The sequence below is a fragment of the Perca fluviatilis genome, chromosome 1, assembly GCF_010015445.1.
Source record: "Perca fluviatilis chromosome 1, GENO_Pfluv_1.0, whole genome shotgun sequence".
Taxonomy (NCBI): Eukaryota; Metazoa; Chordata; class Actinopteri; order Perciformes; family Percidae; genus Perca; species Perca fluviatilis.
The window spans coordinates 24,831,339-24,853,728 of record NC_053112.1 but is presented as its reverse complement, the minus strand read 5'-3'; the positions used below and the strand labels follow the sequence as shown (position 1 = coordinate 24,853,728).

At 40.5% G+C, this 22,390-nt stretch overlaps 2 protein-coding genes across 4 annotated transcripts; both read left to right on the top strand.

The window, feature by feature from the left end:
* The first annotated feature begins 2,495 nt into the window (after window positions 1–2,495).
* fip1l1b (FIP1 like 1b (S. cerevisiae)) lies at window positions 2,496–16,176 on the top strand. Of its 3 annotated transcripts, XM_039798590.1 has the most exons (17): window positions 2,496–2,779; window positions 3,171–3,225; window positions 3,586–3,655; window positions 3,826–3,938; window positions 4,340–4,404; window positions 4,543–4,650; window positions 4,799–4,929; window positions 5,312–5,430; window positions 7,642–7,695; window positions 8,541–8,597; window positions 9,371–9,470; window positions 9,670–9,820; window positions 9,957–10,038; window positions 10,520–10,575; window positions 11,922–12,117; window positions 13,660–13,806; window positions 15,495–16,176. In XM_039798590.1, the coding sequence occupies exons 1-17, from the start codon at window positions 2,701–2,703 to the stop codon at window positions 15,634–15,636; spliced, it is 1,725 nt and encodes a 574-aa protein (XP_039654524.1). In that variant the 5' UTR covers window positions 2,496–2,700; the 3' UTR covers window positions 15,637–16,176. The 3 variants fall into 3 exon arrangements, with proteins under 3 accessions (XP_039654524.1, XP_039654533.1, XP_039654541.1); XM_039798599.1 differs by lacking the exon at window positions 7,642–7,695; XM_039798607.1 differs by lacking the exon at window positions 8,541–8,597 and having other exon boundaries at window positions 2,497–2,779.
* Window positions 16,177–17,149: 973 nt separating this feature from the next.
* On the top strand, window positions 17,150–21,568 carry LOC120557916. Its single transcript, XM_039798618.1, has 6 exons — window positions 17,150–17,444; window positions 19,415–19,557; window positions 20,615–20,676; window positions 20,918–21,031; window positions 21,147–21,245; window positions 21,335–21,568. The coding sequence occupies exons 1-6, from the start codon at window positions 17,331–17,333 to the stop codon at window positions 21,457–21,459; spliced, it is 657 nt and encodes a 218-aa protein (XP_039654552.1). The 5' UTR covers window positions 17,150–17,330; the 3' UTR covers window positions 21,460–21,568.
* Window positions 21,569–22,390: the final 822 nt, after the last annotated feature.

Here is a 22,390-nt window from a genome sequence, read left to right as displayed (position 1 = left end):
GTATGATGTGGTACGGTAGATACTTGTGATATTAACCCCTGTGTGCTTCTAGGAAAAAAATAATATTCTCCCAAACATAAAATTACCACTGTGCGTGCATGCTTGTGTCTATATCCATGGGCTACTGTATGTGCACATTTCCTTATTGATTTCATTTAAGCATCAGAGTATGTGTAATTGTTGTCCACGCCTCTGTATAATCACCACTGTAAAGAAATGATGATAGCTAAAGTAGTGGTGGTGAGAGAATCCACAGATTTCCTTCCTTTGTCACTTATTGACAAATCTAATGTGGCTTCCACTTAACTGGTCAAAGGCCATAAATGCATTAACAGTCCTCTTTGCATTAACAGAGGGCAACTTCTTGTGCAAACAGAACCTGAACAACAATCAGTTTGCTGATGATGAGCCTGCAGCTGCTGCTTGATTTCATAAATGTAGAAAATGATGCAGAACTTCTCACTCTCTGTGAGTGACAACAAAATAAACATCAGGCAGGGTGGTAGAATGTTTGGATTTTGTGGAAAAACTGGTGGAAAAGTTCAAAGAAATGAAATTGAGAATCACTCATAAGGCAATAAATGGATTGGTTCCAAGGTCCATGACCTACCAAGCCGATACATGCAAGAACGGGTAGAAACAGCTCCTCTCACAAGTCTGGGATTGCGACCAGAGGTGACCGTGCATTTCTTGTCGTGACACCTAAACTTCCGCTCACAAGCCAACCTGTTCTATTTTCTTTTAAAATACAGCTAAAAAATATACATTTTTAAGCTGGCTTTTAGTTGACTTGCATTATTTTATATCTCTTGCATTTATATTTATTATTTCATCTCAGTCAATCTTGCATTTTTTGTCATTGTATAATCGTATTACTGTCCATCTCTGCTTAATCACCTTGTTAGTGTGTTATAGAGAAGTTGTATACAAAAAATGTAATTAAAAGCTATTTATTATATATTGAGGATGTTTTCTCTTTTCCAGCAATGCCCTACTTTAAATCAACACAGCTATAGTTATACAGTTACAGGGTATATAGGTTACTACACCCTATTGCTGCTCAATAAAACCAACAACCACAGTCTTAATGCTGGCCACTGGAGCAGGGTGGAGTGCCTTGTTCATTTCCTTGGCAGTCCAACGATTTAACCCTGTAACTTTTCACTCACAACTGCACTTCTCTAACTCTGTTATATTTTCAACTTCATTGCATATTTCTACACTTTATAGCCAAACGTGTGTGGACACAACCGTGCACATACTTTTGTCTTCTTCTGATCTGGGACTGCTTTTTATAATTTGTGCAAGGCCCCTTAGTTCTATATAAAGGATGCTACATATATGATAGCCTGCAGACAGCCCTGACCTCAACCCCATTCAACACCTTTGGGATGAATTGGATTGCACTGCAAGTATTATTGCTCAACATCAGTGCCCGATCTCACTCTCGTGGCCATGGCCAGATTAAATTCACTTAGGGGCCATGGGGGAATAATGAGCTGTGGGCCCCTACTCCAGTACTTTAAGTAAAATGTTAAGGTACTTTACTTGAGTATTTCCATTTTATGCTACATTTTACTTTTACTCCACTACATTTTAGAGGGAAATATTGTACTTTTTACTCCACTACATTTAGTTGACAGCTTTAGTTACTAATTACTTTGCAGATTTAGATTATAATATACATTTAAATCAACAAATACATTTCCATATTGAGCTACCCAGCAGTAGCCTGTATAAAGTAATTATCAATAGCTCCCCCTTTACCAGCTGCAACATTAAAGTTATGAACACATTAATGCATCAATAATTATAGTCCGGTAATATAATATGCAAGATTCTGAAATGGGCCATTCTGCATAATGAGTACTTTTACTTTTGGTGCTTGAAGTATATTTTTATGCTAATACTTTTGTACTACTGTAAAGATTTTCATTTAAATAAATGTCTGAAGGAAGTAACACAATGGTGATTGAGCCTATGGCCCACTGATGTTAGTATTGCAATAATTAGGCTATTTATTTGCAGTATTACAAAATGGGTGTGTGTCTTGATCTATGGGCTTGACATCTCCCAGAGAAAATACTGTATTACAGTTTTTCTCCATTATATACGCACACAAAAATTGGAAATGTGCATACATTTCTGAAAACTTGAAGCTCAAGTATCAACAACAAGACTGCAGACCATGGAATTGTGCTGAGAATTTAGCAGTCTGAAGCATAGCCTGCTAAACCATAGAAATACAATGGATGGATGGGTGGATTGTATTTCTATGTGCTAAACACTCAGCACAATTCCATTGTTTTCACTCAAATAGAAATTCTAAATTAAACAGGAAACAGTCACATTTGTAATGCACTTTTACTTGTAACAGAGTATTTGTGCACTGTTATCACAGTATTATTGGCCCAAGAAGCACCACCTGAATAAAGCGTGATGTGTCTCGGCCGCCTGGGGGCGCTGTGGTATCTGCACTGAGGCACTAACACGTTCACCTTAGCGGGATGTCAACAATTTCTTCCGGGTTCACACACTCACTCGCAGAGGTTGAAGATGAATCTAATGAAGGCATAATTTTGTACATAACTGCGTTTCCCCGGTGAAATTGTACGTGTATTTCTGCATTCAGAAGGTTTGTTATACGTTATTTCTGTGACGCTGCTGTTGGTTTAGCTAGTAGCTCCGTGTTAGCTGAACATGTCTGCGGAGGAAGCGGACAAAACAACCACCACTGACGCCAGCGCTGGAGATGAGGAGGAGGAATGGTTATATGGAGGTAAAAAAACAACAACCACATGCTGTCCGCAAACGTAACTCCTCTTGACCGAAATAGTTAATTACTGTGTGTGCCGCTCTGTTAATGAACTGCTAACCAACAACACTGTCTGCTAGTATGAGAAGATGGATGTAACGTTTAGCTACGTTATATGGTATAAGAAGATTAAAGAGTTAGCTAGCCTGAAAGCTAAGCTAGCAGCGACGGTTTGCTTTTCCCGGCCTTTTGCAGCCGTATTATTTTAGAAATAAAGCGATTACATGTGTCTCTGTCACATATTAGGCTAGTATTTAACCTAAAAATGAATAAATGTCACTCTGTTGGATTCTGTTCATAGGTTAAACCTAATGAATGGCCGTTTGAGCTAGTTGAGCTATTTTTCATCTTTCAGATGAGTCTGAGAGCAAAGATGAGGACGAAGAAGGCAAACTGAATGCTGCAGTCAGGTATTTAACATCCATGTTCACCCATACAAACACCTTGGATTTGTGTAAGTGATTATAAAACTCAAAATACTTCTGTTTACATACAGAGGAGGATGTGCTATTTACAGCAGCACAAAGAGAAACCTCAAATAAGCATAAAAACCTCTTCTTTGTATCCACATCTATAGGTATGCATTTATAGGTTTCAAAGAAAAATGCACACATTTAGATGAAGGTTTTATTAGCCATTTTTCAGGGCATTTATAAACTAATTTGCCTTATTTGAGGATTTTTGGAATATTGGGTTGTTATGTCCTGCTATCTGTAATTTAAAATAAAATTTAAATAAACGTTATGTTTAATTTAATATTTTATCTACAGTGCACCTGCTGATGCTTCAACAGAGGATGATGCTGCTGCACACGCTACAGGAAATGGAGTGGCCTCCGAGGTAGGTAGCGTGCATGCACTCAATCACAGTATGTGCTGTGACGTGTGCCATGCTATTTGTCTGTTTTTGAATATTTGATCACCTCACAGTTTTGATTCTTTTCACAGCTGTTTTTTTGTCCTTCTAAGAAATGTTCTTGTCTCATCCTTCTTTTGTCCGTGGTCTGTCAGGCGACAGGTGAAGCTGCAGGTGAGGACGTTGACAGTGACAGCGACAGTGATGATGATGATGATGATGTCCGCGTCACCATTGGAGACATTAAAACTGGAGCACCACAGTACACGTAGGTTTTGGTCAAAGTGTGGTGTTTTGCAGATTATTTAAACAGTCATTGGCTACTTTAAACAAACTTATGTTTTTAATGTTAGTTGTAACGAAACAGAAATTTCCTTCCTACCTGATTGTACTTAATAAGCTTGTTTGTGCTTTGACACGAAAAATAGCTTGTCTGGTACACAAACAAACTGAGGATGCTAAAGCTTTGGAGTACCACATATAAAAGGAACTGAAACAGGCATTGATCTTGTCATTGTACACTATCAGCAGATCAAGAAGCTTATTTACCACAGAATTGACTGTTCCTATTGATTACTTGCATATGGTATTATATAAGGTGTATATGGCAGCTAATTAAAAGGAGACCTTGGGATGTAAATAACCGGATTTATTTATTTTTCCTCCCAGAACTTATGGAGCTCCACCTGTCAATCTCAACATAAAGACGACAGGCTCCAGACCTTATGGACAAGGTTTGATTTTTCTTTTCTGTACAATTCTACACTGTTCTGTTCAAAACTCAGACAGCATAGATATTATACACAGAGAGTAAAGTGTTTGAACAGAATGTCTGTGTCCAGTTAACATGTTATGTTGTTTATTTTCTGTAGCCTCCAAGATGAAGGGAGTGGATCTGGATGCTCCTGGAAACATTAACGGGGTTCCAGTGCTGGAGGCAGACATGGAGTCCTTTGAGGAGAAACCCTGGAGGAAGCCAGGTCTGTGTGTGTGGGTGGGTGGGTGGGTAAGTGGGTGGTTTCTTTTAGTACTGCAGTTATGTGCATTTTCAGGATGTTTGGCGTCATTGACAATGGCATTTTATGCCTAGCATGTACAGTTTTTCACAAGTTTTGTTTGTGTGTGTAGGAGCGGATCTGTCAGACTACTTTAACTACGGCTTCAATGAAGACACATGGAAGGCTTACTGTGAAAAACAGAAGAGACTGCGGATGGGCCTGGAGGTCTCTACTGTCGGCTCGGTGACGAGCAAGATCACTGTAATAGACCAGTGCTTACTCTGTTTTTTTTTTGTTTGTTTTTTCTGTCAACGCCCTCTTCATTTCACCGCCTTTCTGTTTTCTTCATAAGCCTCTCCTTGTCAGTTAGTTGGAATCAGAGCAGTTCCCTGCGTGGTTTAACTGGAAACTTAACATTATGAGATTATGAATTATAGAAATGCTTTGTCCCTTTTCTTGAAGTCAGAGAGAACGTATATATAAACATTATAGTTTCATAACATACATGCCTATCACCTATATTTCTAAATGTTGTAAAGAGACTGCCTTCAATATGAAGTAGACAAAATGCTTTAAAATCAAGACTCTCTACTATGATTAACACAGAAAATATATTAACAAGCGTATTGTGGCTCTTTCTCAGGTTCAGCAAGGCAGGACAGGTAATGAGAAGGACATATCCACTTTGCCTGTTCACACCTCCAAGCCAGACTTCACATCTCCTGTCAGCATGTACAAGCCTGCTGTCAGTCAGGTCCCCAGGTAACACTTCTGCTTTTATCTTCACTTATTAAGATATCTGGTAATAAAACGCATGTGGAGTTTCCACTTGAAGTGATGTGTGCAGAAAAGTTGATAAGCTGGGAAACTAAGTGTGCTTCCATCCACCTGTTTTGTGTGCATTTTAAGTTAAAAAGTAGAAAGGTTGGTATATCGATAAAACCTATATCCCAACGTACATAAAGCATGTCACTTAAAGCTACATTGTGTAAGAATTTCTCCCATCTAGCGGTGAAATTGTATATGACAACCAACTCAATATTACTTTCTAGCCCTTGCTAAGGTGGCCGAACCCGAAATTATCTCTCTCCATCGTTTACATCGTTGGCTGTTCTAGCCACTCCAACATTAACTTTGGTCTTGTTGCTTTGCCTGTCGCGTTGTCGTTTTAATTCTCTTTTTCGCTTCCCTGGCGAGTAATCTCCCCCTTGCATTCGTCACAGTGCCAATAGGTGTAAGAGGGCGGAGGTATGTCCCTCTTTGGCTAATGTATTTTAAAGATGGAGGCGCTACAGGGCTGCCGTCATTCAAGCGAGTCGCTCGTAAGTATTCTGAATGATTCTGAATGTCAGATTCTACACTTACGAGAATATTTTGATTAGTTGTTGGAAGTAATTACACATGAATGAGTACATATTTGTGAAAGAACAAAGGATTTTTTGTTAAGAATCAACTAAACAAAATTACACAATGTAGGTTTAAACGTCCACTGAGGCTTCCGCCCCACTGTAGAGACTAAAATGGCAGCAGACGAAAGCATCAGACCTGTGTGAAGTAGGGCTGCACGATATTTAGTTTCATCGTCTACATCGCGATGTGCACATAGTCACATCGCAATGTGCCCAACTCCTAATATTCGCATAGCAGTAGTGGATGGTTCCATGCATTAATTCACATTGTCTTTTGCTGATTTTCAAGAAATTGGTTTAAAATTTGCACTACATTTGGATGGAAACTTGGCTTATGTGAATAGACAAGGGATGGCTGGAAGAGGAGACTTAATACAAGAGTAAAGGGAAACTGCACAGTGAAAATATTTCTTGTAGGGATGCGACTTATATCGGCAATCATATCGGTATCGGCTGATGTTAGTCTTTTTTTTTTTTGTATACATCGGCAAAGGTCCGATGTGAACAAACAATAATTTATTGCGTCTAGCTGCCGATACAGTATACAATCCTTGCCATGTCAAAATAATGTGAGGAGAATGCCATGTCAAATCCTTCAACACCAATAACACTCAAATAAATAACCGCCATCCAGAAATTCATAAACAATATCAGGAGCAAGCTTCTAGCAAGCAGCCTAAACTCAAACAGCGGCAGCTGCAACCCACTTGTTAGTGAGTGTGCGGTGGAAAGAGAGAAAAGGAGACAGGGAGGTGTGTGTGTGTTGGTGAGTATGAAGAAAGCTGTTACATTATAGCTGGGAATGTAGCAGTGCAGTCTGTACAGTCAGCGAAAAAATGCTACAACTCCTCAAGACCCAAGCCAAGCTCCCGTGTCTTGCTTGCTACCTGCTGGTTAAAGAAAGTGAAGAGGGTTAGTATCAGCCACGGAGCTAGCGAGAACTTTAGCACAGGCTCACTAACTTAAGGTGTGCTGGCTTTAAGGTGGCCTAGCTATTTTCATTTTAGTGACGAGCCCCTCCAAGTTTTGCTTTAATGATCTCGCCGTTGACAACCCTGATTAGTCCTAAAACCTAAACAGGATATTTAGTTTTGTGACCCAAGTTAATGATTTAAGGATGTAACTGGACTTAGGTGATACACTTGCTACAAGTTATAAAAGTAGCCTAAAACTAACACTGTTGATCACTGTTCAGAGAAAACAATGCAGTAAATCTATGATTTATGGGCTTTTCCAAATGTTTTCCAAATAAAAAAATACATTACTTTTTCAAATTCAGTGTTTACACATGTCTTTCAGTATGTACAAAATATGATTATCATAGAAACTGTTTTTATACAGATCATATCTGTATATATCATTATCGACCATAACCGCAATTTTAATATTGGTAATCGTATCGGCCAAACTTTTCGTATCAGTGCATCCCTAATTTCTTGTGTTCAACTTTTCAAATTCAACATGCCCTGTGGTTAGAATAGGTCTTCCCGTGGGCTGTACGTTTGTGTCTAGGCCGATGTTACTCTCCTCTACTTTACCACTGTCCTTTGTTTCAAAATGTTAGGATCTCTCCCCCTCAATGGCCTGGCCCGCCTCTTCAGGACATGTCCTATTATACGTAAGTTGGCATGGCCTTGTCCGTACAAGGTTAATGGGCCTGATGGGAAATGTGTAAAAGTGTTACATGTTAATGTTTTTAAAGGGGGCCTTGCGTTTTTCTTAACCATGAAAGTGACTACAGAAAAATTGCTGGTGCTACTTCCAAGGCCCCAAAGATACTTTCTTTCTTTTGGGGTGGTTGATGTGCATGTGTCAAAGTGAACATAAGTTAGTGCTTTAGAAAGAGACCATAGAATGTAGTCATTTTCACTGAATCCACAGCTCATTTCTTTGGGGGCCTGTTAATAATGAGAATTACTTGCTCCAAATTAAAAGGTTTTTTTTTTTTTGAGATTAGACAGATCATTAATTAATCATCACAATTTTTTCTTAAAGTTGCAACCTTAACAGTAGGTTCGTAATTTTTTTGTTAAAGGTAAAACCCTTTAAAGGCCACCGACTGGGGCAACATGAAGTCTTTTGAAGATTCATAGTTGCTAAAGTAGGTTTGAGATAATTTAGAAACCGTGACACCATTACATAATTTGTCAACCATAGAGCTCTGACAAGTTGAGAAGTAATTACACTGAAAAATGCCCCACTCAGTGTATATACAGTCACCTAAAGGATTATTAGGAACACCATACTAATACCGTGTTTGACCCTATCAATATTTAAAGAATACTTCCAGCACCTTGTTGAATCAATGACACAAATAATTAAGGCAGTTCTGAAGGCGAAAGGGGTCCCCCACACCATTACACCTCCACCACCAGCCTGCCCAGTGGTAACAAGGCATGATGGATCCATGTTCTCATTCTGTTTATGCCAAATTCTGACTCTACCATCTGAATGTCTCAACAGAAATCGAGACTCATCAGACCAGGCAACATTTTTCCCGTCTTCAACTGTCCAATTTTGGTGAGCTCGTGCAAATTGTAGCCTCATTTTCCTATTTTTAGTGGAGATGAGCGGTACCTGGTGGGGTCTTCTGCTGGTGTAGCCCATCCGCCTCAAGGTTGGGCGTGTTGTGGCATCACAAATGCTTTGCTGCATACCTCGGTTGTAACAAGTGGTTATTTCAGTCAAATTTGATTTTCTATCAGCTTTAATCACTCAACCCATTCTCCTCTGACCTCTAGCATCAACAAGGCATTTTCGCCCCCCAGGACTGCAGCATCCTGGATGTTTTTCCTTTTTCAGACCATTCTTTGTAAACATTAGAAATGGTTGTGTGTGAAAATCCCAGTAACTGAGCAGATTGTGAAATACTCAGACCAGCCCGTCTGGCACCAATAACCATGCCACGCTGAAAGTTGCTTAGATCACCTTTCTTTCCCATTCTGACATTTTTTGTTTGGAGTTCAGGAGATTGTCTAAACCAGGACCACACCCCTAAATGCATTGAAGCAGCTGCCATGTGATTGGTTGATTAGATAATTGCATTAACGAGAAATTTAACAGGTATTCCTAATAATCCTTTAGGTCAGTGTATGTTGTTCAGTTCTTTAAAACAAAAACAAATGTAAGCGATCTGTATGAATCTTTTTTTAAGCATTGCAGGAAATGAGTTAGGACTGCATTGTGACTTTTAATGTAAATTAGATATTTAGTTAATGGATATTGCTTATTATGTAGACGGTGTGTATGTTCAGTGCCTTGATAATTTTTTTTTTTTTATATTCTCCTCCCAGGAAGACGAGTGGTACTATAGACGTGATAGGTGGAGGGACGGCCACCATCAGCAGGGTCGAAGGTCGACGCAGACACAATCTAGAAGGCAACAATATCCAGGTACACAGAAGCAATACAGACAGTCACTCTGAATCAAAAAACACATTGTCTTTTCTGTTTGAATGTGTTTTTTTATTTTTCCTGGTGAAAATGTTGCGTTAGCTGAGCTCTGACTAAACTAGAGTTAGAAGTTAAAAGACGTTAAAAAAGTGTGCTGAGTGTGTGTTGTCATCTCAACCTCCTCCTGTCTGTTGTGCAGGTGATCGCTGAACAATCAGACGCTGAGCCGACTCCAGCTAAGATTCCCACCTTCTTCCCTCCTGGACCACTTCCTCCAAACATACCCCCGCCTCCTTTCCTCCCTCCACCACCCAATGTCAACACTGCACCCCCACTCATCCCCCCACCCAGTAAGTTTATTATCGTCATCTTTCATTTTAGCTGGTCTCTTGTGTGTATTTAATTTTAAGCAGCCATCCTATTTTAACCTGTATTTGCTCGGTTTTATTGTGTTCACTGTGTTTATTCTCTCTTTCTCCCTCGTAGGGTTGCCCATTACTGTCCCTCCCCCTGGTTTTCCTCCTCCACCTAGCGGGCCCCCTCCTGCTATCATCCCCACAATGGACAGGTAACACACACATGAAAACACACACACACACACACACACACACACACACACACACACACACACACACACACACACACACACACACACACACACACACACACACACACACACACTCTCTCTCTCACACAATCACTAGCTGCTGTTAGTCAACCACAAACACCAACATGCCCCTCCAGCCAACTGAGACAAAAAGAAGCAATTACTGATATTTGAGACCCTGTTGACATTATTTCTGACTGCAAAAGGGGCTAAATATGACAAACTAGTGATACAATTAGTTTGCATGCTTTTGGGGTTTTAACATTTTACACACTGGCATCATTGTAGATATTTTGAACATGAGGACATGGCTTAGCAAGTCTGTTAAGTTCTTTATTTATCTTATTGGAGAAAAAAAAATGTGTACCTTGCAATGATAGAAGATCAAGAGCATATGGACACACGCACACTGTAACATTTTGCCTTTCCTCTGTTTCCGCAGTGGCCACCCTGGAGGTTATGATGGACGCTCTGTCCCTCCCTACCCTTTCCCTCAAGGTATGAAGATTTACAATGTAATCTGTCTGTGTAATCAGCAGCATATTCTGGATCAGCGGAAATACATTTTCAGGATAATTGCCTGTCATCCTGCGGCCGTTCTTAAACTCTGTTTGCTTTAGGAAACAAGGCAGGCCTCCTTGGTTCTTTAGGGGAATGATTTACAAAGAATATGTTTACGGCATTCACTCTTTAAAGTGTCATTTTCAGGTTCATAATTGTATTTAGAGGTTGTACCAGAATAGGTTTATATGGTTTAATTTTCAAAAAACACCATATTTGTGTTGTACTGCACATTGCTGCAGCTCCTCTTTTCACCCTATGTGTTGAGCTCTATGTTTTAGCTACAGAGTGAGGCATCTCACTTCTGTTCCATCTTTGTTGGGAGTCGCACATGCGCAGTAGCTAGGTAAGGTCTACTAGCTCGTCAGTTGCAGAGTATGAGGGCGTGCCGTGCTAGCAGCTAGGCGAGCATTATAACGTGTGTTACAAAGTGACGCACGTTCGTCACAGAAGTAAAGGCTGGACTACAACAGAGCTGATTGGAGCAGTTTGTGAACACTGTTTTCTGTTGGAGATGGTAAGTCCGTTTTGGAGTGGACTTTGGGCTTTTTCACTTTGTAAACCTATAATGTGCACAAAAATATATTTAACACAAAGGAAAGGGGGAATAAGCCAAAAAGCATAATATGAGCACTTTAACTGGGACATTTTGGAAAGATTGGAGTGGATTGCTGTGGACGAAGTACACACTGTGATACAAATAAGAGCAAATTACGTTTAACCATGTATCCAGCTAATTTAAATAGATTAAGTTACTGTATTGTGTGAACAGTTAATTTAATTTAATATTTTATGTGGCGTTTACTTTTGTGGGATGCCAATGTTCCACCAAAACAAGTTCCTTCCCGATACTATTTTGCAGAGCCACCGTAGCTGCGTCCGGAGCTTAGTGCCGCCTAAGACGATTGTGATTGGTTTAAATAAATGCAAACAACCCAGAGTGTGTGGTGTAACCAGATCTTACTCCACAGTGCAGTGGAGATAGGTATGGTAATGCGAGACTGTCAGCAACACATCAAATGTCAGAACTTGCTTTCAGTCCATCTGAATAAGAGATCTGTTGTGGTGTACATGAAAAAGAGTCCCAGAAATGTTTTACAGTAAAAACAACAGTATTTGAACAGATGCAAATGTGTATTCCTAGATATTCATCTCATTGGTTTTAATGTTGTTGGAAATACAGGTATATTTAAATAGTTTAATATGCACTACCTATTTTCAAGTCTTGAATTCAAATTTCAAAGTAATAAGTCTTCTTCTCCCCTCCTTTCTTACCTGTTCAGGTGCATACCCTCCACCCATGGCTGGAGGGGTGCCTCCTCCTTGGCCCCCCATGATGGACAACTCTAAACCCTGGGACTACTATTCCCGTCGAGATGACAAGAGAGAGAAGGAAAGAGAGAGGCCCAGAGAGAGAGAGAGGACACATGAACGGGAGAGAGAGAGGGAACACAGCCCTTCAGCTATGGGCTACACCAGGTGAGGGGGACAAAAACAAACACACTTTCACAGGCGCAGTTTTTGTCCAGGGGTGCACCAATCTGATATGCCAGATAGGTATCGGCACTGATCCTAGTAAGTCGATAGGGTATCGGCCATGATGTGACAGGTTCATTTTAAAGCTGGGAGGAGGCAGAAATTTAAAAAATTGCTAGAATTTAAACTAGAGTGAGACCTCCTCCGGCAGCTCTCCCGCTCCCCTCTCTGTCCAGCCCCTCCATCTGGCGAGCACGGGCATGCACCGGCTTCATACAGCAACATTTAACAGTACTCATGCCGTTATATAGTGGCAATTCTACGAGATTGACCGTCCTGTTTTCTTTGTAAAGCCCTTTGAGATGACATACTGTAATTTGAGGCTCTGGTATGCTAAATAAAAATGGAATTAGCCGCAGCTTTGCTAGGGTTAGCAGAAAGCTAAACGTTTACATTTCCTCTCACACCGCCTACAGTGTCCTCGTTGGGATGTCAGCAGTAGGTGCTGCTGCTTTGGCCAGCTCTCTCGACTGTTTTCACCGCAAATGTCCGCTCCATAGACAATAAACTGGACTACATTTTTACACAATTTCATTCATCTATGTACTGTATATAGATGGATAACAATAAAGTATCTTATCTAATAGTTGAATTAGCTGCAGCCCTTAGCCTTACGGTGAACAGAACTTTCACTGAAGGGACGTGCCTGTGATTGGCCAAAGTCTCACAGATAGATAGATTGACTGAAACCTGAAAACGGAGCCAAGAAGGAGATGCAGAAGTCTAGTTTTCTCTCAGACCACTTGAATTACAATATGCTGAAAGATTATTATGAATGTTTTGCCCAATGATGCCAAAAATAAACTACCTACTGAAGCTTTAAATATAGTTTGTTAGTGTCATTATCCAATTCAGTGCTTAGGATGCAATTTAGACATTATGAGGTTCTGATGTTTGCTAGGAGGAAATTATAGAAACTGGACCCCCTTGAATTGTAATTGAATACCCCTGTTTTAGGCAAACAGGATATGTTCATGCACTCATAGACACAGACTTCAATATTAATGGTGTACTCGGAAGACAGATTTCCGAGTTGGGAAGTTCGAGAAACTCACAGTACCCCGAGCTCAAAATCCAACATGGCTGCTCTGTGCATCAACAGTAGTGAAAGCTGTAGTGATATACAGTTTACTAGCACTTCTGTCTTATTTGTGTGTCATTACTTCAGTCTTAAACACAGTACTGTCCAACTTCTATCTGTGGACATGTTGTTATGTTGATTGTATGCACGAAAAACTACCTAACGCATTAACTGATATTGCTAACCATGGTTAACCTGGTTAGAGCAAACCCCTCAATGAAATCCGACTTGTTTTAATGGAATGTGGTCAACTCATGTGTGACGTCTTTCCCAGCTCCATCTTCCGAGTTCTGAAGTAAATGGAACGCACTACAATAATCTGTATTTCAATCAGAGAATGGGCTTGTTTGATATGCAAAGATAACCCAGTAAAGGGAAAGCTCTTGTTCTTTCAACCTTCCTAGTGAAGAGGAGCGGTATCGTTACCGCGAGTACCAGGAGCGTGGTTATGCAGAGCGACATCGTGAGCGGTCGAGCCGAGAGAAAGAAGAAAGACACAGAGAGAGACGGCACCGAGAGAAAGAGGAGGGTCGCCACAAGTCCTCTCGCAGGTACGTAAACACACACACACAAGTTGTAGGAAAGAAATCTAGTTTGCTAAATCCCTCCCCCGAAGTTATTGTCCAATCATAGCTTAGAAACTGTAACAAAGCACAGCAGGCCTGTCAAAATGTGGATTTCTCCAATAGTCATACTCGGCATGTAAAGAGTTTAAAGTGTAGTCTTAAAGAAAAGTAAAAATTCCACTGTGTAGTATTTCCCCACTGAGAAGAAGTAGACGCTATTGGAGTGTAGGCTAATGGCAGCAGGTCTGTCTTGCTCTTTATTGAATTTAGGGAAAATTTCAACTCCAATGCTACCTGAGCTAATGTTGGGTTAGCAAAACACATCAGTTAGCCTTTTCCCTTGTAACTCTTAAAGTGAGAATATACTTTTATTTTTAAATATGAACTAACTTGTGAACTAAGTCGCTGAACAGGGTTATATTTTAATAAGAGTCTGATCTCACATTTCATTTTGTCATACTAAATACTGTAGCTCTATAATGCAATACAAGAACAATGCAGTTTTTTATTTCCATGTCTTTAGGGTGACATTGTGTAGGTAGACATAAAGTGTAATTACTAAATCCTTTTTTATATTCTTGTTTCAAAAAACAAATCAAATCAAAAAATGACCAAGTCAGCTGGAGACGGAGTTGTCAACCAACTCATAGAGCTAAGTTTAGCTCGCTACAGCTCATAAAATCTGCCAGCGACGGGTACAAAAGCAGGCTTCTGCTTTCTGGCCAGTGGACATGTGCTTTTGTCTTCCTCTAAAATCATTCTGCTGTTATCGTTGTAAACTGCATGCGTGCAATGGGTGAACGGGAAGATCGACAGCCTTAACAACAGCAGCTGAGTGGGCTAAGGGCTTAGCAAATGGTCAGTTGACAAACTGTATTGACCGTTGTCTCATGGCTGATTTATGGTTCTGCGTCGAATCGACAGCGTACCCCCGCAGACCCCTCTGCGTCGCCGCGGACCCCCCTCCGAGCCCTTTGCCGTTGCACCGCGGCGACACAGACCGCAAAGATTGTGATTGGTCAACTCGTCCAGTGTGTTGATAGTCTGTGTTTCAAGCAGCCTACTGTGGGGAGTAGCAACATGCTAGTTCACTGACATAAGCTTTGCAAATAAACTCAGACATATTTTGGTTACAATGACGGGGTTATCCGTTTTGTAAAGTGTTTAAATGTCAGTAATGTTTTGAAATTAGCACTTCGCCAACAAGCAGTACATTTTTGGGCAGTTGTGCTAAAGTTTGCTTGCTAACATAACATAAACTGGCTGGCAGACACCTCGCAAATAACCTGGGACTTATTTTCTGGTTACAGTAACTAGGTCAATGGATTTTTACTGTGTCTATTTCTCGATACTTTACGGCGTAGCTACAGCATGGAGTTGACGCAGAAGCATAAAACAGCCTTCAACCTCCTTTATTCCGATTTGGCACCATGCTGCCTCTCTTATTTTCCGTGCCCTTTTGTCCATCTCCATTTCACTTCACCTTTTCTTTCTCTCACCTATTGATCTTCTTGTCTCCATTTATCCCTTTCTCCTACCTACCTAATCTTTTATCTCCCTTCCCCTATTCCCTTACCTCCCTGCCCTTTACTCTCCCTCTAAACTTTCCTCTACCTCTCAAATCTCCCTCCTCTGCCCTTTCTACACTTTGGTCCTTCTCCTTCAATTAGTAGCAGTAGCAGGAGAAGGCACGACAGCGAGGAGGGCGACAGCCACCGGAGGCACAAACACAAGAAGAGCAAGAGGAGCAAGGAGGGCAAAGAGGCCAACGAAGAGATCAGCGCAGACCAAGAGAACCAGGAGGCCATGGAGTAGTGATCACCACCTCCTGTTTTTCCTTTCTCTGTCTGTCTCCGGTCCTGTCTGTCCCTCCGTGTCCGTGTCCCACCAAGATGAGAAAGAAGGAAAGGGAAAAGATGAGCACAGACCAACACAACCATGATGTCGCAGAGTGATCAATGCGTCCTGTCACTCCCCTCTCCATCAATCTCAATCCTCCTCCATCCTGCTGTCGTTCATCCTCACCATCACTTCAGGCAGAGAATGGATGGAGCAGAGGAGGTGGTAAAGGAGGGATGGTCGTCCTTTTTACTTTATCTGTCTTTCCATCACTAGCTGACATCAGACAGGACATCAATCTGTCTTCATCCCCCTCCTGCTCTCCTCTGCTCCTCATCCCTCCTCTCAGAGCACTGTTGTAACAATAAGGTCATGCTCGGAGATTTCACTGTATAGTCATGACGATCTGCAGATTTAGCTCTTTTTTTTGTCATTTGTTTGTTTGTTCTTGTCTCGTATGAAGACATCTATAGACAGCTGTCGGTTTAAGTTCAATTAAAAACCCTTTTGATAAGACATCTTTTTGTGACTTTTTTGGAATAAATAGATCACTAATTTATCACATATATTCGTTTTCTAATAGTAATTCATATTAATCTTTCACAACATTGGTAACTGTATAGTCTACCCATTATGCATTTTTTTTTTTAAATCACTTTCGAGGTCTGCAATATTTAGTTTGTACCTAACATTTGTGTGATTTCAACACATTCTTAAACAGTCCCAGTGGTGATCATTTAGCAGAGCACAGCAGTAGGTGAGGACAAAGTTCAAGTGAACTATTGCAATCCAAATAGTTTACCGAGAGGTGGGGGGGGATTTGGACTTGTGATTAAAGCGCATAGTATTAATATGTTTGATTTAGGCTCTCGCAGCAGCTCATTGAGCTCAGTAGCTGTTGCGATTTCATCCATAACACTTTTAGGTCTTCAGCATGCGTAGTTAATTATTGACCTTAAAGACAGTAGTTTAATTACTATTTTATTTTACTATTTAATATCCAATTGCCAGTACACTTTTATGGTCTTACTTTTTACACAATTTAAAAAGTAACACTCAACTTGCAAAATACTCTATGTAACTTCAAACAGTGTTAGATACTTTTAATACTGATTTATTTTATTACGAAATATGTGTGCAAAGACATTCACATACAGTACAGACACACTTACAACTACATATATACTTGTTCTACAGTAAATGAGCTGAAAACCTCCTCCGTCACTGCTGCTGGCTGAAAGAATAAAATAAACACTGACTATGATGGTGCATTTATTGGCTTTGATTAATAGGAATGCTGCGGTAAAAATGTTTATGAAAGGAAGTTTGAGTTTCAGTGACAGATCAGAGAGGGTTTTCAAAGAAATTACATTTGCATACATATTGTATATAACAGCCTCTACTGTCATATGTGATTGGATCAAGATTCCAATCCATAAGTTCCTCAACTAGGTCAAAGTCTCCCCTCTCTCTCCCCCTCCGGCTGTTTGCTTATTGTTACATCAGCTCACAGAAAGTAAATGTGTGCTGGTGAGATGCATCCAGGAGGGAGACTTGATGGCAGGCAGTAGAGCGACACTTGAAGACAAAATAAAAGATTGAGTGTTGAAGACAAACTGGGAGGCACAGGAGGAAAGCTTGAGAAAAACAACAAAAGAACCATCTAGAGGATGAAGAAGTGTGTTGCTGTAGTTGTGTTGCTGAGTCTCCTCTCACTGGGACACTCTGCTCCTCTGAGCAGCTGTGACAATCTGCTGAAACCGATCACTGTCAGCAATGAAGACGTAAGTCCATGTTTAATTTCAACCCACTTTTTGTCAGCAATAAAAATGACATTCCTGGTTTCATTAGATACAATTCAATGATACATATAATTTCTGCACAAGTACACCTCAACTGTTCAGTTTTGAAGACACGCACACTTATTATCCTTAAACAAATGTGGAAGTGTAACCATAACTTACCTAAACACACAATTGTAATCGCTACAGATCTAGCCATATCAGGGGAAACTTTTTTTTTTTCTTCAATGTGAATCCTGTAACTATGCTTCACATACAGTACAGACCAAAAGTTTGGACACACCTTCTCATTCAATGCATTTCCTTTATTTTCATGACTATTTACATTGTAGATTCTCACTGAAGACATCAAAACTATGAATGAACACATGAAATTATGTACTTAAAAAAGAAATAACTGAAAGCATGTCTTATATTTTAGATTCCTCAAAGTAGCCACCCTTTGCTTTTTTGATAGCGCTGCAAACCCTTGGTGTTCTCTCAATTAGCTTCATGAGGTAGTCACCTGAAATGGTTTTCACTTCACAGGTGTGCCTTGTCAGGGTTAATTAGTGGAATTTATTTCCCTTATTAATGGGGTTGGGACCATCAGTTGTGTTGTGCAGAAGTCAGGTTGATACACAGCCGACAGCCCTATTGGACAACTGTTAGAATTCATATTATGGCAAGAACCAATCAGCTAAGAAAAGAGAAACGAGTGGCCATCATTACTTTAACAAATGAAGGTCAGTCAGTCCGGAAAATTGCGAAAACTTTGAATGTGTCCCCATGTGCAGTCGCAAAAACCATCAAGCGCTACAACGAAACTGGCTCACATGAGGACCGCCCCAGGAAAGGAAGACCAAGAGTCACTTCTGCTGCTGAGGATAAGTTCATCCGAGTCACCAGCCTCAGAAATCGCAAGTTAACAGCAACTCAGATTAGAGACCAGATGAATGCCACACAGTTCTAGCAGAAGACACATCTCTAGAACAACTGTTAAGAGGAGACTGCGCGAATCAGGCCTTCGTGGTCAAGTAGCTGTTAGGAAACCACTGCTAAGGAGAGGCAACAAGCAGAAGAGATTTGTTTGGGCCAAGAAACACAAGGAATGGACATTAGACCAGTGGAAATCTGTGCTTTGGTCTGATGAGTCCAAATTTGAGATCTTTGTGCAATGCAGAAAAGGTGAACGGATGGATTCTACATGCCTGGTTCCCACCGTGAAGCATGGAGGAGGAGGTGTGATGGTGTGGGGGTGCTTTGCTGGTGACACTGTTGGGGATTTATTCAAAATTGAAGGCATACTGAACCAGCATGGCTACCACAGCATCCTGCAGCGACATGCCATCCCATCCGGTTTGCGTTTAGTTGGACCATCATTTATTTGTCAACAGGACAATGACCCCAAACACACCTCCAGGCTGTGTAAGGGCTATTTGACCAAGAAGGAGAGTGATGGAGTGCTGCGCCAGATGACCTGGCCTCCACAGTCACCGGACCTGAACCCAATCGAGATGGTTTGGGGTGAGCTGGACCGCAGAGTGAAGGCAAAAGGGCCAACAAGTGCTAAGCATCTCTGGGAACTCCTTCAAGACTGTTGGAAAACCATTTCAGGTGACTACCTCTTGAAGGTCATCAAGAGAATGCCAAGAGTGTGCAAAGCAGTAATCAGAGGAAAAGGTGGCTACTTTGAGGAATCTAAAATATAAGACATATTTTCAGTTATTTCACACTTTTTTGTTAAGTACATAATTCCACATGTTCATTCATAGTTTTGATGCCTTCAGTGAGAATCTACAATGTAAATAGTCATGAAAATAAAGGAAACGCATTGAATGAGAAGGTGTGTCCAAACTTTTGGCCTGTACTGTATATTAATTTAGTTTGTCAAATCTCCCATGAGCCCAGGTCCCGGCCCCAGAGGTTGAGAAATGTTGACATATATTGTGTGTTCTTTGTATGTGCTTTAGATGTTGGGAAAGTGGCTGTACATCGGGGGGAGCTCTGACCTCCCAGGAAGCCGCTCACTGGGCCATCTGATGACCAGTGTCTGGCTGGACATCACTGCAACCACCCAGAGCAACATCCTCAGTCTCATCCAGACTCAGAGAATGTAAATCCCCCGACACACTTTCACACCACAGGGCTGAAGGCTACATGTTTCTGCTGTTGGGGGGTGGGCGGAGGATTCTTCAACCAATAAGCGTTCCATATAATCTCTAAAGATGAATTCTAATGGTTTCAGGGTTCCATGCGTTTCCTGTTGCTATTGTAAATGTTACAAGAAGAAAACTTGTATTGTTATAACTACATATATAAATATATTATTAATAAGATATTTGTGTACTAAATCGTTTTGCTTTTGTCACATGGCAGCATCGACAGGACACTATTAATTCCAAAATCCAACATGCATCATTAGCAGTTTGCAGAGCTTCAGTTTCAATTAAGCTCTTGGGAATAAACATATTTATGGCCACTTGGGGGCAGTGCAAACAAGCTGTAAACACATCATTAATATGTTATCTGCTTATAAAGTTGTTGTAGGCCTAGTGAACCTGTTAGCAAACAGCTGCTTATTTACACGTCCGATAGATATGGAGCAACATTAGCATTCATTTGGAGTCGCCTTTCTGACCAGCAGGTGAATGTGGGGGAAGATGCTAGATCATACCCACCGAACGAGTCACCGAACAAATCTGGCATACTATGTAAGCGTTAATACTTCTGTGTGTGGACGCTTGCACAGTATGCTGTGTTGTCGTTCAGTGGCTACGATCTAGTATCTACAGTAAATGTCTCTGAAAACAACGCTGATGAGAGCTGTGAGAGTGAATCAAAGCAGTGAAGTTGTGGATCATAAAAACTAAAAAGTCGAAAGACACTAAAACTGCAGTCTTCTCTGTGGGTTCATCACTACAAGCAACACCTTTCACGTTACTTTAAGTTAAAGTAACGTGAAAGGTGTTACTTTTGTAATGTAAAAAAGTACTTTTTTTTACATTACAAAAGTTGTTTGATCCATTGATAATATCAAAATGTTGATTATAGCTGCTTTAAGTGTGCCAAATTTAGGGTGCGGTAATTTATGTATAGCTGTTCGATTATTCTGGCTTACTAGTCTATCATGATATTATGTTCTGATGCAGCCTTTATTTTTTTCTTAACAGATATGGCAAATGTTCCAGCTTAACATACAATGTGACCTTTGAAAACAGCACAATGTTAATTGGTGAGTGAGGAAGAGCCACAATGTATCAGATAGATTCTTTAGAGTGGAAGTGGCATTCAAACACTCACATTAGTGTGTGTGTGTGTGTGTGTGTGTGTGTGTGTGTGTGTGTGTGTGTGTGTGTGTGTGTGTGTGTGTGTGTGTGTGTGTGTGTGTGTGTGTGTGTGTGTGTGTGTGTGTGTGTGTGTGTGTGTGTGTGTGTGTGTGTGTGTGTGTGTGTGTGTGTGCGCGCGCGCCACAGAGCAACCTTTCTACCTCAAGGAAGTCTACCTGACGACTGACTGCTCCGACTGTCTGGTTGTCCATGAAGAAGTTATCTCTGGCAAAGATACTTTCACCAGTCTTATGCTTTTTAGTAAGAAACTCACTTATCCATCCCTAAAACACTGAATTGACCCTTATTGAACATAATTAAGCAACTGACTATCTCTCTAAGTTAATGTTCCTAACTCTGACATCTTTATTTCCAGGCAGGAGACAGAGTGTCTCAGCTGCTGTTGTGGAGATGTTCAAGACACAAGCAGAATGTCTCCGGATGTCGTCGCCCATAATGATGGACACAAACTACGGTACATTTTTTTACTATTAATCTCCACATACTGGGCCTCCATAATGCCAAACTGATTTTTTTTGTTATTTCTAATGTGTATGTACACAGAAATCTGCCCAGACAACATCTCGCCCTCGGAGGGGATCAGCGCCCTCAACTCCTTATTAGAGGCCAAGATGGGACATCGAGTTGCAAGAATCCTGGATGCTTTTTTTGATATATTTGTGAACTGATTTACAATTAGGTTTCAAGGTAATTTTGTATGGGAAAGTGTGAATTTCCGTCCGTGATATACATAATTAGGCCTAACTAAGAAAATGTAATAAAATTAAAATGGAGGAACTGCCTTGTTTTTCTCATTATTATAATTATTGGTAGATACAATAAGGAGACAATGATAAGTAAATAGTTAAACAAACACAATGTGGTAAATATTACTACTACTTAAACGTAGCCATTAACTCTGGAAGCAACTCTGAAACTATGAAAACTGTGTTGGATAAAACACACAACACATGCAATCATAGCGTTTACAAAGAGATAGGCCAAAATGTAAAAATCAATTAATATAGTTACAAGGAAACTGCATTAGCTTTATGGACTGGCTGTCAAATGTATTAAACACCAGTGAAAAATCTACATTAAGTCCCCATAGAAAGTATGACACAGCAATTAATGTAGTGAACATGCAAAGTCCACAAAAGTAAAAATGAACAGAGTAAAATACATGAGAAGTTAGCCAACCAGTAAATTAACAGTTAACTAGCTCACTCAGAATGTTGTACTAGCAACACATTAGCTTTAGCTGGCTAATATAACTTTGTTAGCAGTACATTTACAGCCAAAAAACAATTCTACTAAATCAATCAATCAGAAACAAAAGCAGGTATAATATAAAGAGTAACTATAGATAATGCTCCAACTAGGGCATTTGTGGCATTGATAAAAGATGCCTGTCAGTGTTTGCTCTGTCACAGATCTGACAAAATGGTGGACTACTATGGAATTGTGCCAGTAGGGGTTGCTATAGCAACATAATGGGTGCATTCTGATCACCTAGTAGTTCCCTGAGAAGTGGACTGCAAAGGGTATCCTGCCATGTTAAGTAAGATTCCAAACTGTTCAAAGTGAACTGCAAACTGTGTAGGGAACAACTGAACGGAA